General features: G+C 54.3%; 2 protein-coding genes across 2 annotated transcripts; one reads left to right on the top strand and one right to left on the bottom strand.

Moving 5' to 3' along the window:
* Positions 1 to 443: 443 nt before the first annotated feature.
* On the bottom strand, positions 444 to 10,647 carry PALB2 (partner and localizer of BRCA2). Its single transcript, XM_086622503.1, has 13 exons — positions 10,585 to 10,647; positions 10,444 to 10,503; positions 10,058 to 10,139; positions 7,754 to 9,670; positions 6,214 to 7,025; positions 5,521 to 5,604; positions 4,208 to 4,366; positions 3,753 to 3,838; positions 3,311 to 3,472; positions 3,023 to 3,139; positions 2,579 to 2,666; positions 1,463 to 1,611; positions 444 to 675 (listed from the first exon to the last, which is right to left on the bottom strand). Exons 1-13 carry the CDS (start codon positions 10,645 to 10,647, stop codon positions 444 to 446), a joined length of 4,011 nt encoding a protein of 1,336 aa, XP_086478629.1.
* A 140-nt stretch (positions 10,648 to 10,787) lies between these two features.
* On the top strand, positions 10,788 to 16,510 carry DCTN5 (dynactin subunit 5). Its single transcript, XM_086622019.1, has 7 exons — positions 10,788 to 10,851; positions 10,952 to 11,020; positions 11,197 to 11,315; positions 11,742 to 11,853; positions 12,465 to 12,567; positions 13,305 to 13,396; positions 16,311 to 16,510. Exons 1-7 carry the CDS (start codon positions 10,804 to 10,806, stop codon positions 16,329 to 16,331), a joined length of 564 nt encoding a protein of 187 aa, XP_086478145.1. The 5' UTR covers positions 10,788 to 10,803; the 3' UTR covers positions 16,332 to 16,510.
* The last annotated feature ends 828 nt before the right edge of the window (positions 16,511 to 17,338 follow it).

The raw sequence follows: 17,338 nt of genomic DNA on the forward strand, positions 1-17,338 counted from the left end.
AGCACTCCCAAGTCCTTTTCCTCAGGGCTGCTCTCAATCCATTCTCCGCCCAGCCTGTACTTGTGCTTGGGATTGCCCCGACCCATGTGCAGGACCTTGCACTTGGCCTTATTGAACTTCATAAGGTTCTCACAGGCCCACCTCTCCAGCCTGTCAAGGTCCCTCTGGATGGTATCCCTTCCCTCCAGCGTGTCCACAACACCACACAACTTGGTGTCATCTGCAAACTTGCTGAGAGTGCACTCAATCCCACTGTCCATGTCTCCAACAAAGATGTTAAATAGCACTGGTCATTGCAAAGCAGAATGGTTTAATGGCATCGCGCATCCCGGGGCGCTGCCGCCCGAGCACACGCACAGCCCCGTTACCGGCAGCCCCGATGTGCCCCAGCTGAAGCGCCGGGCTGCGCCGGTGACCCGGGGCTCTCACTCCACAGTCCTCGGTCAGGCGGCTCCTGGCAGGGGCTGCTGGTACCGGTACAGGCAGACAGTCCCGTCCTGCTGCCCGGCCAGCAGGCAGGCACTGGCGGTGGCCCAGCGGGCCAGTGCCCAGCCCCCCTGCGGGCCCGGGGGCAGCAGGGCCGTGCAGTGCCCCAGCAGCAGGTCCCACACGGCGATGGCTCCCGACGTCAGCACGGCTGCGGCACAGGTGTCCCTCACGTCGCCCTCCAGGTACCTGAGGCCGGACACAGAAGGGTCACAACGCTGCCCTGTGCCAAACTATCACATCAGGTTTTAAAACGAGCTATTTTGTTCTGTAGAAAATTAAAAAGCAAATTTACACCAGGTTGTGTTACACGTTGCACCTTCGGTGCACCCAAGAACAAAGGACGTCAAGACAATCTTCCCACAGCTCCCGCACACACTGGAGAGCTGCTCCACGAGCCACGACCCCAACCCCTAACGCCTGTGCGCGCAGGAGGCACCATGATGGATGCAAGTGCCCCGCAAGACCGAGCCTGGAACAGCTCAGTGTCAAAACGCCAGACGTAGGAAGGAAAATGTCGTCCGACGGCAAACAGCTGCTCAGCATAAATAAACGGCGCAAAGCGCTTCAACAGCCCGGGCTTCTCCTCTGCAGAGGTTTTCTCGGGGGCTTTGCCCTGATGGACCCAGTTACAGCATTTCCACAACCACGTTGTGGGGGCAGAAGGACAAAAGCATGTGGCAGGCAGAAAACCAGTGCTCCCAGCTGCGCTCTGGTGAGCGGAGCCCCTCGCCACGCGGCGACGCCGGCGGCTCAGAGGTCAGCGCGCAGGCTGGCGCGGGAAGCGGGCAGGAAACGGCCAACACCCTCACCCCGTTCCAGCCCCTACGGCAGCGGCGGATGCAGCCTCCTTATCATGGGCAGGATGGCAAATGGATCCTCGCCAGCAGCGCTCCTCCGCTCCTTCCAGCAACTCTGCCCCCAAACCCACCCAGAGGAGCCGTGGAGCCAGCACGCAGAGTCCCGGGGTACTTACCTTCCAGTGTGCCCGGGTGGCAGGGAGGAGAACATCACCCCGGCGCTCCTGCCTGTTTTGGGGTTGAACGCTACCACGCGGAACGCAGGGTTTCCACAGGACTCGCTCTCTTTGGCATGTGGGTGACTCAAAACAACAAACAGAAGGCCCTGATGCACAAAGGAAAAAATACATCACTAAAAACAACAGCAAGAGGGGAAAAAACCCAAAGAATTTTCCAAGAATTAATTGCTGCATTCTCTTTATAATCAAAGCCCTGTGGAGAGTGATGCGTTATTTTTATGCGTGATGTGATGCATGATTCATTATGTTATTATTATAAAACAGAAATGGTTTACTTTCCTTATCAAATTAGATAAAAACCAAAGCAGCTGCTGACTGATAAGAGATGATGCAATAGAGAATGACAGCTCAGATAAGTGCACGGATTTATGCATTTATCCTTCTGTCTGAAAAAGCCAAACTTGCTGTAGGATGAGATGACATTTGAAGTAAAATTTCTGGGCTCATTTTACTCCCTAGGAGCTTTTAAATTTAACAAGAATTCCATGCAAACCAGCACAGCTGAGAACAGCGGCTCCCAGAACAGCCATGGGCCAGCACCAGGCATGCTGGGACAGATATTCCGAGGAAGTCTCCAAAGTCTGACTCAAGCCATCATTATCAGACAAGTCATTCTTGTCCCAAAAGGTCAAGTGCTCACTGGAAACAATCAAATCCTTGATAAACTACAAAAATCCGTCTGGAATCACAGCACAGGTGTCTCCCATAACAGTGTGCCACCACCACACTGGCAGCCTGTGAAATGGAAGAGACCTACCAAGCACCAGCACTGGGCAACAGTATTCTGCTTCCCATATCCAAGATGCTGCTGCTTTGGAATAGGCTTTGATGCATCACTCTCATTTTCTTAGTGCATTGCAGAAAGCCAAGAGTTTGAGGTGGCCAGCGTGGCTTATTTCTCCCAGTTTACCTATTTCCCTTTGAAATATCCTCAGTGTATCTAAACAGAGCCGATATTTCAACCCAGTCTAGGAACCCTAATCCTCCCAGTCCCCACCACAGCTAGTCAGGGCAGTCCGTGCACAAACTGCGTGTCGTGTTTCACGTACGTACAGAGTCAGAATATGCTCGATGGCAGATGGAAGCTGGATAGGAATAACCAACGTGCATCTTCTTCAGGAGCTGGCCTGTTTTCAGATTCCTGCAGTTGGTGAAAATACCAATTCTGAGTGCATTTCCATCCTGTCTTACTTTCTAATCATAGTTACACTGCTATGCAAGACGGACACAGTTTTGGTTCCACGTAAACCAAACCACGACAAGAGGCCAAAGGAAGAGATGTAATGGACACGATGCAAAACAAGTGGAATTACAGCAGCATAGTTCATTCACAATCTATCCAAGAAGCTCAAGTGCCAGACTGTAGCCCTTCGACAATTATCATTTCATGAGCAAATCAGCTGCCAGCCAACACCCCTGCAGGACGCCTGCAGCTGGCTGTCCCAGCCACCACGTACAGCTGCTGCGAACCCACTTCATTGCCAAGGAAACACTGACCAAACAACAACGCTGTTCACTGCAGTGGTGCCAACCAAGGCGTCTCTCAGTCCTTCTACTTCAGCAAAAGCTAGAACAGTTTCTTCAGGGGGCATCAAAGTCTGTCCGTCCTTGCTCCTGAACAGTAGATTAGCGAGTGAGAAAAGGCAGTCAGAATAACCAGCATGTGTTCCGTACTCAGCACATCTCCAGAAAGAAGAGGAACCTGACACTTTGCCACATCTGAGATGTTTCCTTACTCTTCTTCCACCTGCCACACTGAGACCGCCCCAAAACCAGCCGACTCACCTTCCTGTCTCTGAAAGCGATACTATTTCCACCTGCTGCTCCTGCACGGTCCTGCTGCTGCTGACCAGCCTCCTATCCTTCAGCCCAAGAACAGCTTTTATATTTCCAGTTTTCACCAGTGATTGCTTGAATGAGTCATTCTCAGAAGAATAAAGCAAGAGCCTAAATTAAGAGAAAAGTACGCCTAATGACAGAAGGAAGCAGAACTCCAACATGCCATAGCATCTAAAAATAAGCACACGTTTAAACGGTCTGCCACCTCTAGGAGTGGATAAGCAAGTCTTTCTAGTTGACTTTTAGAAACCCCTTCCACAGTTTCCAACTGTTAAAGCAACTGAGAAAGCGACGCATTAGTAAGAGAGAATTTCAACCACTACGCAAGAGGAGAGTTAAGCTGCAGCTACTCAGGGTGCAAAGCACTAGTAAGAAACAAATACACCACCTTATTTCTCCAATCTCCAAATCTCCCAGTGCTATACACACGAGATTACAGGTGTCCGGCAGAGAAACGATCTGTATTACAGGAATCTAGGACAGCAAAACAAGAATTCAGTGTCACCCACAACATCCCTTTGACTTTACTCCCATTTTCCAGGGTGCTTCAAGTAAGATGACGTAGAACAGAACTAATTTTCAAACCCATCTGAAGAAGCACGCTTAGATTAACAATCCCTGCTGACACAAGAGACAAAAAGCATCTCCAGGGAGCACAAGGGGAAAGAGCACAAGTCACTGGCTGCAGGCACCATCCAGTACACCAAGTATCAAATCCCAGCAGATATGCCATCTAAAGAACTCACCTTGGACCCAAGGCTGCAAGCTCCTTGTGCCTTAGGAACTAACACACTGGGATGAGAGAGTTGCCCTAAATTCTTGAAACAAGGACTGTGGTCGTACCTCTCCAAGCTGCCAAGTGTAGAGCTTTGCCCAGCGGTCGGACGCCAGAGGTTTCCAGAGGCAGACGGAACTCTCACAAGCAGTCACCACGCACAGCGCTCTGCTGCCAGCTGCTTCCCACCACATGGCACTCACATCCACAGCGCAGGAACTTGAATCCTGTCCAAAACAAAGCAGCACTGGTTTTCTTCTGATAGACACAGTTATCTAACCTGGAGGTTCAGACTGAGAAAAATGCTTGACATTCAAGTGTGATGAGAACCTGAGGCTAAAGCTTTAAGCTCACGATGTCCAATTTTGAGCAAAGAGGCAGTAAGACACCAAAGAGAACAAGCCTGGTGGGTTTCACCCTCAAAGCAGCAAACATGTTGGCTCACTTCACAAAAATTGTCATTTGGAACGACAGCGACCCAGCAGAGCCCAGACGTGGGACAGGACTGGGGGTACCATGGCACGGCCACAACAAAGCCCGAGTGCCACCCACCTGCAGTCATCACTCGCTTCTCTTGTTGCACAACGGGGAGACAGGACTCGCAGTAGTACAGGCTGAGTGTAAAGGGCCTTCTCTCTTGTAAAAAAGTTTTTATTTTCAGCCATATTATTGTTGGCTGGTTATGCCAAGCCCCAGGCTTGCTTCTGGAGAAAAACGTTGCACTTTGGTATGGAAAAGCTAGAAGCGACCCAGCCCCCGGCAAGCTCATTTGGAGTTCAGTGGGCTTTCCCACAGATGTTTCCCTGCCTGCCAACCGTTCCTCACCCGCTACGAGACACAGGGCAGTGGAAGGACACCACTGCAAGAAGATGACCCGGTGGCTCAGCTGGGCAAACCGTGCTGGGCAAGATTTGCCTTGGCCATGGCACATACGAGTGAGGCTCCATTCCAGAAGGGTGTGAACATCAACACGTGTACTGGGCAGTGCTGCAGCCCCTCACTGAATTTGCTCCTTACTGGGTGGCTTGGTGCCCGAAATGGTGCCAGGACGCCACAGGAGCCACAGGGCAGGCAACAGGGGTACAAGGGCTGAGATCATTTTACCTGGGGCTGCAGAAAATCGCAGCAGTTCTGTTGTTAAGACATTTGCATGCGTTCAGACATGCGTTTTCTGAGACAAAGACTGAAATTCTTTGTCAGTCAGATATGTAGCAGTCTAAACTCTCAGGGTGCTTTACCACAAGTGAAGGCAGAACCGATCAAATGAGACAGCAATCTATTTTGTTCAGATAGCTAGTCTGTGGGTTTTATTGCATTTTTGCTAAACTTGGTATTAAAGAGCTGCGACTGACTCAGTAAACAATTATCCGGCGTCACCCACCTTTAGCTTTGACACAAACTGCAAGCTCTCTTCTCTCAGGCCATCAAGCAGCACCGGAGCCAGCTCTTCTGCTGCATCTTTTTTCTGCACAAACGAGTAAAGAGTGAGGATAATTTGACTTTGAAATTACATTCAGCATCTGCAAGAATGAGGCAGAAGCAGGAATGCACTCTGCATGCGGTTGTTGGAAAGCTATGGTAGGAGCACCTCTTTTTGTACTTCCATGTCTTTGAAAAACAAGAGATCCCAGACAGGTTATTTCCTGGTTCCACCTGAAAATCGTCTTTTACCACCACTCTGCATCTCTCAGCCTTTAGAGACAAGTCATTCTCTCAATACCCATCCTGCATGTGTCATTTAATCTCCTTCACCAAATCCTAGCTGAAAACTTTCCTGAAGGTGGACCAACAGGATGTGGGTACCAGACACTCGTTGTTCACGTGCACGTTTCAAACACACATCCTGCAATAAGCACTGAAACCCACGTCTCCAGTTTCATCAAGCAGGATTTTAAACAATTTGCTCTCGAGACCTGGGGCGACTGATGAAAACCAAACATGTACTAAGTCAGCTAAAAGACAGCATGCAGCACACAAAGAGGTCTTTCCCCTGAAGTCAGGCGAGACTCTGGAAACGGAGATTTGCCCACAAAACCACTGGCTCAGGACCCTTGGCAAAGAGGCCAGCTTTTACCTGTTCTGGAGAAGCTCTGCAGGACCTCTGCTGTTTGCTTGCTGATTGCTGATGCTCCTCCAAGGCCACAGCCTCATCAGGTTCATTATCAGGACCTCTGTCAGCTTCTAAAGGAAACGTCGCACCTCGTTCCTCCTCTTTTCTAGCAGATCCTGCACCACAGCTGTCCAAGTGCAGTGGGATGGCAGAGTCTTTGCATTCCCCATCATCCACGACCTGGGCAGATGCTCCTCTGGAGGAATGCAGGCTCACTTGCGAGGGAGGTACAGAAGGTGTCCTGGGGAAGACCTCACTGCCTATCGATGGTAAAACAGCTGGGGTCACACCCACCACAGGGAAAACAGATGAGGAAATCTGAGACTCAGGCTGAGTGGGAGCACCAGCTAAGACAGTCCCCGTGGGAGTAAACAGCAATTCATGGGTGGAAAGGTCCTTCTTGGAAGCTGGGCTTTCTAAGTGGGGTAGCTTGGGCAATCCACTGTTGAAAGGTGACATCAAATTACTTTTGAGACCTTTCTCTTCTGGATTCATTTGTGCATCTTGTGTGTCCTCTGCAGCCACATCATCTCCAAACACACTAGGAACAAAAGCCTCCAAGTCATTCACAGGGAAAGATCCTAATTTCTCAAGTTTTAGTAGTCCAAACTCCTCATCCGGTAAGTGGAAGTCCCTGATGCCCAGCACGGGGACCAGCCACTGGAGACTGCGGAAGGAGAAGAGAGAGCTGCAAGTGTCGAGGTCCAGAGCAGGGGAGCCAAGAGAAGCAGGACCCTCTGAACCCGTTGGATAACTACGTCCTCTTGTGCTGCCATCTAGATAAAGAAAAACAGAAGAATACAAAGGAGAACATCACACCAAAACCAACCAGCAACGAGCCTTTTCAGAACCTCTCATCCAGAGTGTTGCTCTAATCTGTTTTCCTGGGGTGGGGAGCCATATCCATCTTAACACATGGAAGTGGCACTTTTCTGGAAAGACACTACACCCCACGACTGCTCTGCATCAGCTAAAACATCATTGCTAAAGACTGCTGGAATTGACTGAGCGCTTGGCCAGTTTGTTTTGTCTGGTTTTCTCCCAGTTTTTCACAATATCCACAGACCCTCAGACTGTAACGCTGTTCTCTTGTGTTTCACACTTGCACACTAAAAAAACCATGAAAATCATTAATATGTAAACTTAGCTGGAGAAACAGATTTACATCCATTTGCTGGAAAATCAGGTCTAGTGTGCACAACGCTCGCTCCAACAGCAACGGCAGCTTAAGCTCTCAGCCCTGCTCCTCAGCCATGTACTGCTGTGCACGCCACTCTGCTGAAGCAGAAGCTTCTGGAATTGCTCAAAGAACATGGGCACCGCAATGATCTAAATTTTTTAGATGTCTCTCTCATTTTAAAAAAATAATAGTGAACCCATATCAGATTTTCCTGAATACAAAAGCACGGCAGGGCACGAGCAGCAGTGCACGGACTCCCCGGGACGTTTCCCTGCCTTGCCCTGGGACCGCAGCTTCAGGGAGTGACCGCATTTGAGGAAGCACCTTTCGAGACTCGACTGGCTCTCGGTCTTGCAGAGGAACGCAGGGAGCGGCGCGGAGGGACATCAGTTGCTCGGAGCTGCTCAGCCCGGCAGGCTCCTTGCACGTGCCAATCCTTGACACGCTCCACGGGACGTTTATCAGTCTGACACACAGTGAAGTTGGCTTCCAGGTCTCCTACGTGGCTGGCAAAAGCTCCACTCCCTGGCTTCAGAGCATCACTGTTCTGAGGTGGATTCCGAGCCTGTTCTAACAGAGTCTTACGGCATTTGTCAAGGCTCCCTCCAGGAGGAGGATCAGCACTCGCTGGCTGTACAGCACCAGTCGCTTCTGCCTCTCCAGACCTGGGAGCTGCAGCAGCAGACAACCTCCTCTCATCTGAAGATGACTTTTCAAGATTAGCCTCACAGTTTTCCTTTTCACTCTGGTACTCATTTGACAGCAGACGACTGCTTCCCCCCCTTGTTATGAGATCCAAACTCTCTGTACGTTCCTGTGACACCTGATGCACTGGGCACTTGCTGGGAGACTTTCTTCTTCCCTTTTGCTTCTTCTGTGATCGCCTCTGATCTCGCTTTGTGCTAGTGATACTGTTCTGAGAAACCGATCCACATGAAGTGCTGCTGGAAGAGGTAGCAGGAAGAGATTTCTGAGGACTACTTGAATTTGTTGGATCATTTTCTGCACCAGAAAAAGGGAATGGCGTGACCACTGACTCCAGATCATTGTCAGTTCTTTCTTGGGAGGGCCGATCTGTATTTGCATCTTTCTGCTTACACTTACTTCGCTGACCCTTCTTGCTTCTGCCCAGCTGGCTCAGGATTACAGCATCGAGGTCCACTTTCCTCTGGCAATTGGACATGCGTCGAGTTGTCCTGACGTAGTACTCAACCGGGAAGAGCAGCCCTTCCACCACCGTGCAAGAGTTCAGGGCGCTCTCCGGAGCGGCCACCTTTTCTGGATAAGAAAGTCCTGACTGAATTTCGAGCTGTTGACTCTCCACCGGCTCTTCAACACTGCCCAGAGCAAGATCTGTTGGAGAGGGACTGAAGCTATTAGCGTCACTTCCATTTCCTTCACGGCTTTTGCTCTCGTCAGTCACAGTGTTGTTTCTGTCACCGGGCAACGCTTCGTTCTCTGACATGAAATCCAAGAGCCTACGCAACTCTCCCTGATCTTCACACACCCTCTCACTGTCCGTTGGTTTGATTATACTGGAAGATTCTTCTCCTCCATCACCACTGGCATCAAGCAAAGCAGAGTCACTGTTCTCCGAGCACAGCTGTGCAGGCTCACAGTTGCCCGACGTGGCCGCAGCACCCGAGGGCTCAGGCTGCCAGACATGGCCGCTGTCCCTCGGCGCACACGGGAACAGCTCGGGCACTCCCAGAGGGACACTGCCTTCCTGCGTGTCTTGTACAGCTTCCAGCGCTGCGGCGGGAGGAGCGAAACTGGTTTCTTCTCTCTGTGCAAGCGCTGGCCTGGGCGCTCTCTGAGCGTTCTCCTCAGCGCTGGAGAGGCTGCTTCGCCTGAAGACTGGTGACCGAAGTCGCTCCGAGCTGGCAATTTGATTCTTCACCACTTCACCAGCATTGATTAGCTGCACGTCACGCACTGATTCCCTTTTCTCCGACACCGGAGCCTTCGTCTGCCTCCTCAGCTTCATCAAGCTTCTGGAGGTTTGGGGGTTTTTCTCCTCAGGGGTGAGCCTGGCAATTCCACAGCACAGCTTTTCCGGGCTCTTCTGTCTGCCTTCTGCCCGTGAGCTGTCCTGCAGGAAAACCCCATCCCTGGGGAGTGCGTGAGCCTGTTGAAACGTGACGGGTGTTTTCTTCTCCGTGTCCAGATCAGAGCAAGTTTTAGTCTGTACCTGGGAGGCAGTGCGTTCGTCAGCACTGGGAGACACGTTATCTCTAGAGCCTGTGGGAAAATGTCACATGGGTGAAGCGCTCCCAGCAAAACCTCAGCCAAGAAAAACATCACACGGTAAAGCTTTGCTTGGAGTGAAAGAGTGAGATCTTAATGGTGGGGCTGGGAGAATGCCGTGGGCCCAGTGGGGAGCGAAGGGGAGTGGATTTACTGCGGATCAGGGCTTGGCGGTGTGGGTACGGGGGGCAGCGGATGCGGCAGCTGCTGCGGAGGGGACAGGGGTGCTAGGATCTGTCCCCGGTGCAGCAGGACAGGTTGGGGATGCAGCTGGGCGATACTGGCGGGACTGGACCCCCCTCCCCCGGCCCCCTGGCCCAGACAGGGGTGAGCACACGGCAGCTCGGGGCCCTCCGGGCGCTCCCGCCGGCCGCCTCCTACCTGGGGGGCTGCGCTCCCGCCGGCCTCCTCCCGCCGCCGGGCCCTGGCCGTGGCTCTGCGCTCGCTCGGCGCGCCGGGCCCGCTGCGGACACAGCACGGGCATGGAGCTGGGACCGGCATCCCGGCACCCCCCGCGCCAACCCCCCGGTACCCCCTCCCGCTACCCACCCCCGGCACCCCCTCCCAGTACCCCCCCGGTACCTCCCCCGGCAACCCCTCCCTGTATCCCCCCGGTACCCCCTCCCGGCACCCCCCCCAGCATCCCCCCTCCCGGTAACCCCCCCGGCACCCCTTCTCCGGCACCCTCCCCCGCACCCCCTCGGCACCCACCCCCAGTGCCCCCTCCCGGTGCCCCCCCCGGCCCGCCGCGGCGCCGGCCCGCTCACCCGCAGCCGGCTGACGGTGTGGCTGTACTCCCTCCGCAGCAGCGCCAGCTTCTCCCGCAGCTGCAACACACAACGCGCCCGCTGAGGCTGCGCCGCCCGCGCCCGCCGCCCCGCGCCCCGCCGGCCCCGCCGCCCCCGTACCTTCTCCTTTTCGGCGCCGCTGAGAGCCCCGGCGGCCGCCGGTCCCTCCGCCGGCTCCGCCATGGCCGCCTCCCGCCGGAAGCGCGCGGCGCGCGGGCGGTGCGTACCCATGGCAACCGGGCTGCCGTAGGCCGCGCCCCCGGCGGAAGCGCTGCCCGGCGGGGGGAAGTGACGCACGCCGGAAGCCGGGAGTGGCCGTGCGGAAGCGGCGGAGCCGCCATGGAGCTGAGCGAGATGCTCTACAACAAGTCCGAGTACATCGAGACGGTGCGGCGGGGCCGGGGGCGGCGGGGCGGGCCGGGGGGACCGAGCTGGGTTCGCTGGGGCGCTCCGAGCGCCGGCCGTGACCCGCCCGTTCTCCCCGCAGGCGTCCGGCAACAAGGTGAGCCGGCAGTCCGTGCTGTGCGGCAGCCAGAACATCGTTCTCAACGGCAAGGTAGGCGGCGGCGGCCGCCCGCAGCGCGGCGGGCAGGAGCGGAGCGCCGCGGGGGCCCGTCGGCACGGCAGCAGTGCCCGCGCCGCGCTGCTCGCGGCCGGCAGCCGGTGTCGGCCCCGCGGTACCGGAGCTCCGGGCCCGCAGAACACGAACGGCGCTTCCTGTCTGTCCCCCAGACGATAGTTATGAACGACTGCATCATCCGTGGGGACCTGGCGAACGTGCGGGTCGGCCGGCACTGCGTGGTGAAGAGCCGCAGCGTCATTAGACCGCCCTTCAAGAAGTTCAGTAAGGGGTAAGGCTCTCCTTCCCTCGGGGAGGGCGAAGATCCAACCTATAGGCTTAGGAAAACCCACAGCTTGGCTGAGATCTGTGTTTCCTGCAGCGATTGGCAGAAATATGTTCCCCTAAACCCGCCTTTCTCTCAAATTTGCAGCTTTGCCATGGGGGTTAGCATTCCCTTCAGACCATGGGACAGAAAGGCTGGGGTAGAACAGCTGAGTGCAGAACGTGTTGCACCCGTTCTTTGCGTGCTCACAACACCTTCCTCCTACTCACTCGGGCTATCTTTTAGAAAAGATGGGAAAAGACCAGTTGCGGTTCACCCTTCCTTAGCATCAGATCTGCCTCTGGAGATCCAGCTGGGGGCGGGAGATCCTCTGACGGCATCGCGGGTCCGTGTGTCTGTTGTGTGCCTGAAGGAATAACTCTGCTGTCACAGGGTGGCCTTTTTCCCTCTCCACATTGGTGACCACGTCTTCATCGAGGAGGACTGCGTTGTCAACGCAGCCCAGATCGGCTCCTACGTGCACATAGGCAAGAACTGTGTCATCGTGAGTGCCATTTCTGTCTCCTGCTCAAACCCTGAGCACTGCCAAGGCTTTGTGACCGCTGCAGATGTGCCCGTGCCTGCTCGCTCTGTGCTGTTCCTTTCTCCTCCTTTCCCTCCTCCACAGAAGGTGCTGCTTTCAGTGTTGCTCTCCTGAGGACAGCGGATTCAGCTGACTGCTGTTTGGAAAACCCATCCCAGGAATACTGTACCTAAGGGGCTGTCCAGGAAGGACAGCCTTTCCTCAGAGTACCAGTGGAATTGTGTTTCTACACAAATAACGGAAAATACTCAGGGTTGCTGCCTGCCGAGCTGGGGAGGGCCGTGCTGTGTCGCTGCATGACTCGGGTTCTGGGTTCCAGTTTGTGCATGGACATGTGTCAACGTGCAGCTGCCTGTGCACTTGTTATTGAGAGCGAACGGGTTTTTGTCCTCAAAAACCCTAAAAGTGAATTCTGTTGGGAAGAGCATTCAGTCAGGGTAAAGATTTATTCCTGTGATCACACACAGAATGTGTTTTGAGCAGTTAAATGTGTTGAAGTTCAGGTGACGTACCAGGAGTAAGCAAAAGCAAATTGTATTCCAAGTATAAACTTTACCCCATCTCCGTTTCAGGGCCGTAGGTGCGTTCTGAAAGACTGCTGCAAAATCTTGGACAACACAGTGCTACCTCCTGAAACAGTGGTCCCACCATTCACAGTCTTCTCGGGCTGCCCAGGTATGCTCCCTCGAACTGGACTTGCACAGAGGTGTGGATAACGTGGATATTCTTGATTTGAACTGGGATTGCTATGGCAAAGGTGCCTGTTAGCATTTGGTGCCCGGAAGTAAAGGTATGGGGCACTTGGGGAACTGCAAAGTACCAGTTTTGACTTGGGAAATTCACTGTTTATTGCGTGTTAGGTGGGCATTGTGTGTTTACGTGGGACAGTGGCACTGGGATGCCAGCTGTGGCCATCCTGTACAGTGAGCAACAGGGCTTTTCCGGCACCTGGAGCCCAGCAGGCGTGAGGCTCTGGCCAAGGAAGCGCTCCTGCTTCCGGGGGCTCTGGTTTTGCAGGTGTTTCAGTGCTCGAAACCGTAGGAACTCCACTTACTCGTCATTCTTGTGTTAACTGGGAGGTAGGTGCATGAAACTGGGGGGTGTGAATACACAGTTCCTGCCCGCTGCCCTGGCTGTGCTGGGGATCTCGTCGTGCAAATCGAGCACCGTGTCATTTACCTGCTGATGGCGTTTTACGGGGAGCAGCAGAAGCTGTTACAGCCCGACGTCCGCCCCAGGGGTATGATGGAACGATCCTACTGGATCACTCGGCATGAGAGATGAGCCCTGTGCTGTTCTGTCGGTGTTTACTCACAGTGTAATCAAGGTCACTGCTTTGAATGTCGAATACAAGCTTGTCTCTGTTTTCTCCTGCAAGAATGCTGATGGTCGTCCTCTTGTTCTTCTTCCAGGTCTCTTCTCTGGGGAACTCCCGGAGTGTACCCAGGAGCTCATGATCGACGTGACAAAGAGCTATTACCAGAAGTTCTTACCGCTCACTCAGGTCTAGTAGCCCATTTGCCACGTTTCAGAGCAGCAAAAGCGCGCAGGAGTACTCTGGGGGCAGGGAGAGGGATGTCATGTCGCTCAGCGGGTCCGGGGCATGGCCCCTCGCTGTTTCCAAGCACATCCTGAGCGTTCCTCAGCACTAACGGTCTGGCCAAGCTGTCCCTCGTGCAAGCTGCTGTGTCACGTTTAAACTTTGTGTGCTCATTTCAATGTAATCCATCCATGTTGTCTGATTCGTGCCATTAAATGTTCTGGAGAGAGGAGAGACGATACAATTCCCTTCAGGGCAGCATCTCCTCGTTGCAGCTGGAGCAGGGAAGCAAGGCAGAGCTGACAGCATGTGCTCTGCAGCCGAAGCCTGTCTTTCCTGTCAGTTCTGTTCCTAGGCCAAAGCAAGGGGGTTTACATTTTCTAGCAGCAATCTCCATCGTGGAACATCGTGCCATGTGGCTGATGTGCGTTACGGGCAGTTATTTACCAGGACTTGTTAGCTCCAGTACTCTACTTCAGAAAAACGCTGCTCTGTAGGCCTGCATCTTGAGATGGGTGGCCTCTTCCTCTTCTCCCTGTGCTCTGGGATTCTCCCCTGTAGGGTCTGGATACCATTCATCATCCTGGGACTGGCTTTAGGACTCTTGGCTGACGTTGAAACCTGTCTTTCTACGTCTTGCCTGACAGGACATGGCTTGCTTTTAGCTCTTGGAGCAGAGATCAGCCCTGCGCTCTCGCTGCCACGCAGGGTCAGGATTCTTGTGGCCGATGCGTGTTCCGCTTCCCGAACATGGCAGGCCTTGAAGAGCCAATGGGCTTTGGAAAGGGGATTGCCATGTCACTCGCAGAATTCCGTGCAGCAGGAAGTGGGGAATTAAAAGCAGAAATCAGAGATGGATGATAGAATGCAGCAGTTGTCCCCACTTATTGCCCACTATGTGTCCACTTATTACCCAGTATGTATATTTGCAGAAAGCTCTTTGGTGCTTTCTTGCATTATAAAACTTAACGAGATTCAGACTTTTTGGAAAGACTGAACATTTCATTTTGGACATGTAGTAGAGCAGGAGTGATTCTTGCTGGGAACAGCTCTGTGGAAGCTGGAGGCAGCTGGCTCCTGTGTGTACCCAACTCAGTGCCAGCCAAGTGGCTAAAAGTGAACCTACCTGCTCTGGTCATGTCACATCAGAGCCTGGCATCAGCCTCTGTGGCTCCTACAGCTGAGGCTCCTGCGTGCTGCCGAGTAGAAGCTGGGGGCCAGGACGCTATTAGTTACGTAGTAGTAACTACGTATTAGTTACGTAGCAGGTGTGTTGCTGTGAGGTCAGCAGCTCTGGAGCCTTCGGCTGCTCTGTACAAGGCTCACTGCTGATACACCTTGAATAGCAAACAGCTGTACTAGTACTAAAGTGTGTAGTAACTGTTGTTAATCAAATGGAAAACCACCGACTGCTTTGTCTGTATTTGCCTGTACATAAATTAAAGCCTCTTCAGTTGTGCAAGTGGCTCGAGGTTGTGGCTCTTCAAATGGAACTCGAGACCAGAGTGAGGTTTCTGCTGTCCCGAGCACGAGCTGCAGTCTCCTGTTCCGTGGCTGTTGCAGTGTCAGTGCATTAAAAATCGTGAGGTACAGTGTGAAACAGTTCTGTCTGCTCTGAGCTGGTGGCTTTCACCCACAAACAATTCCAGCGTTGGTGCTTTGCAGTGGCTCTGACACAGAATGTCCTTACTTCTGTTCCTCGTGCTGAAGTGAGGATCCCAAAGCCACCAGAGCGACTGTAGAATCCTCTTCAGCACTGAAACATCAGGCACACCCGTTGGTACGGCGGTAGCTCTGGCAGTGGTAGCGTAGCTTCAGGCACTTGGAAGTGGCCCACTTTTTGGATCTAGCCATGCCAGATGGCACAGCTCCTTTTGCACCTGTGTGAAAAAGCAGGAGCTGGAGCCAGCTTCTCCTGGCAGGGCACAGAGCTGGGACAAGAAGATGAGGTTCTGTGTTGAAGCTGCAGCAACTGGGCCAGTACTGGTGAGCTCTGGGATGCAGGGGGTCATTAGGTCTGGTTTCACAGAGATGAGCCCGGACTCAGCGGGACCACTGTACCACCTCGTGCCACACTAGCTAGAAATGCCGGTTCCTTGGCAGCTTTGTTCCTCGAGTCCTGCTGGAGTGGAGGTGGAGACAGGTGCAGAAGGAAGCTGGGTTCTTCCTGCCATCTGGTGTGGGTTCAGAGGGGCGTCCGGTGAGAGGCCCAGGCTCGCCACTTCTTCCACCTACGTGAAACAGTACTAAGTGTCCTTGGTGTCTGTACTACAGGTAGCTTCCCAACTGTCTTCATCTTCCAGAACGGTTTAGCTGCTGATCTCCAGAACCCAACTAGCCCTTGCAGCAGCCATTTGCAGTGAAGGGGCTATGGGAGGTCTCCCCTGTCACAAGACCTGACAGATTTGAGGATTCTTGTGAGATTTCCTGCAAGTCAGGTGTTCAGGAGTTAATCCTGCCATGCACAAGGACTCCTTCACCCTGTAACGCCATCAACTGTCTCTGGAAGCGGGAACCCGCGCTGTGTTTGGTCAGGAGCGGGCTGTGTGTGCTGTGTTGCCATGGTGTCACTCCAAAGTTTCAACACCACATGGTAGTTTCACCGGGATGGCTTGAGTAACGGCCGCAGTTGGGCAGCATGTGGGAGAGGGGCGGGAAGAGGCGGCTGCCGAAGTAAGGGATGGGAGTTTGCAAGCGGGAGTGGGGTGGCAACTGGGAAAGTGTTGCATTTCCACCGTCACTGGGGCAGCACAGCTGTGGTGCACTGAGGGATGTCACCGCACGGTTCCTTGCACGTTTCTTGGCCTGACTTTTCCCTCTGGTAGGCTGAGCTGACCCTTCTGCTGGAATTAAAACCTCTCTCATTGTCTCCGTCAAGGTGGCCTCTGCCAGGGTCTAAAACCAAGTCGCCCCTGAAGATCTCACACTCTCAGCACTGTTAACATTCCTTAGATTTGGCCACTTTATCCTCCTGTCCTCTGAAGCGTCCCTCTGACCTGGCCTCACCTCCACGCCTCTGCCAGCTCTGGGAAGACGGAGTGTCAGGAGGTTGCAGCGTGCTGCTACAGCCCCGGGGATGGCGAGTTTCCGACGGCAACGTCCAGCCTAGTGCCTCCCGAGGGAGGGCGAGCTGCAGGGGCATGGGGAAGCATGCCCCTCCGGGAGGGAGATCCCTTCTGCCAGGTGTCTTGTACTAACAGTGAGCACTTCAAACACCGAGCTGCCGTTTTCCTTCATTCATCCTGTGTGCTTTACTCCAGCTGGCGGTCACCGACTGCGTGGGGGCCGCGGCTGCTTTGTGCGGAGCAGGTTTCCCGGGAAGATCTGGCTCCGCTGGGCAAATAAGAGTTTAGCTGTTGGCTGCCGGCTGCAGGGGTCAGCAGGGCTCCCGGCTTGGTGCCGTGTGCCGGACTCGCCACACTGGGGTGACCAACCTCACCACGGTTGAGGACTGGCCGGGTGTCGTCTGCAGCACCCACGGGTGCGGCACGGCACAGAGGCACGGAACGTGCTGGCCGGGACGATCTGGTCTTTGTGGCCAGGGCTGAAAGCAGCAGCTTCCCCTGACGGCGAGGGGAAGCCACGCGAGGCCGAGTCGCCATCCTCGCCTCGTCGCCATCCTCTCTCGCTTCCAGCAGGGAGGGACCGCGCGTGCCGGGAGGCAGGATGCCGCTCGTGGCGCAGGCGCTGCGGTTTCGTGCTGTTCTTGGCCATTTTTCCTTGCTGTTTGTTCCGCACCAGCAGATCCCGTGAAGGGACGAGAACGCACAGCGCGGTTACTGCTCCTGGCGCGCGGTGTCAGAGCGCGGGGGCCGCTCTGCGGGCCGGGCACCGGAGGCCCTGTGGATCGCCGGGCAGTGTGCGGGCGAGCGGGAAGATCGCTGAGGTCAGGCTGAGCCGTGCCCG

This window comes from Tauraco erythrolophus, chromosome 17 (assembly GCF_009769465.1).
Source record: "Tauraco erythrolophus isolate bTauEry1 chromosome 17, bTauEry1.pri, whole genome shotgun sequence".
Lineage (NCBI taxonomy): Eukaryota > Metazoa > Chordata > Aves > Musophagiformes > Musophagidae > Tauraco > Tauraco erythrolophus.